Raw genomic sequence first — 438 nt, forward strand, 5'->3', positions numbered from 1 at the left:
GGGCCCGGCCGCCTCCGCCCGGCACGAGGGACTCCAGGTAGATCCCACCAGGGACCAGGAGGCTGCCCAGAGCCATGCTGGCCCTGCTCAGCCGGACCCAGGCTGCGTCCCGCGGGGAGCCCTGCGCATCCCCCGAGCCAGCAGTACGCGCAGCTCCCGCTTCGCCCCCTCCATCCTCCTCAGGGAGCAGGGAGACGCCCGGCCTACCGGCAACCCGCCCCCCGGCCCGCCGCCATCTTAGATGGGGCAGACCTTCCTTCCGGTCAGCTGACAGCGTTGACCAGTGTCGTGGCGTGACTACAACTCCCAGCAGGCACCGCGGCCCAGGGATGGCGAGCGGGGGGGGGCAACGCGAGCTGGGAGCTGTAGTCTTCGTGAGCCTGCTGCCGCGGGCGGGGGCCGGCCTGCCGCCACCTCCGCTCCCCGCGGGCGGTGAGA

The 438-nt window shown here is 73.5% G+C and overlaps 1 protein-coding gene across 1 annotated transcript in view; it reads right to left on the bottom strand.

The window, feature by feature from the left end:
* The window catches only part of SPG11 (spastic paraplegia 11 (autosomal recessive)), a 35,881-nt gene extending 35,707 nt beyond the window's left edge, over window positions 1-174 (bottom strand). Inside the window, 2 exon segments of the mRNA XM_009280394.2 lie at window positions 1-135; window positions 138-174. The exon segment at window positions 1-135 is cut by the window's left edge and continues 2 nt beyond it. Coding sequence (XP_009278669.2) covers window positions 1-135; window positions 138-174 — 172 coding nt within the window.
* Window positions 175-438: the final 264 nt, after the last annotated feature.

Source organism: Aptenodytes forsteri, unplaced genomic scaffold, assembly GCF_000699145.1.
Source record: "Aptenodytes forsteri isolate BGI_AS27 unplaced genomic scaffold, ASM69914v1 Scaffold83, whole genome shotgun sequence".
NCBI lineage: Eukaryota > Metazoa > Chordata > Aves > Sphenisciformes > Spheniscidae > Aptenodytes > Aptenodytes forsteri.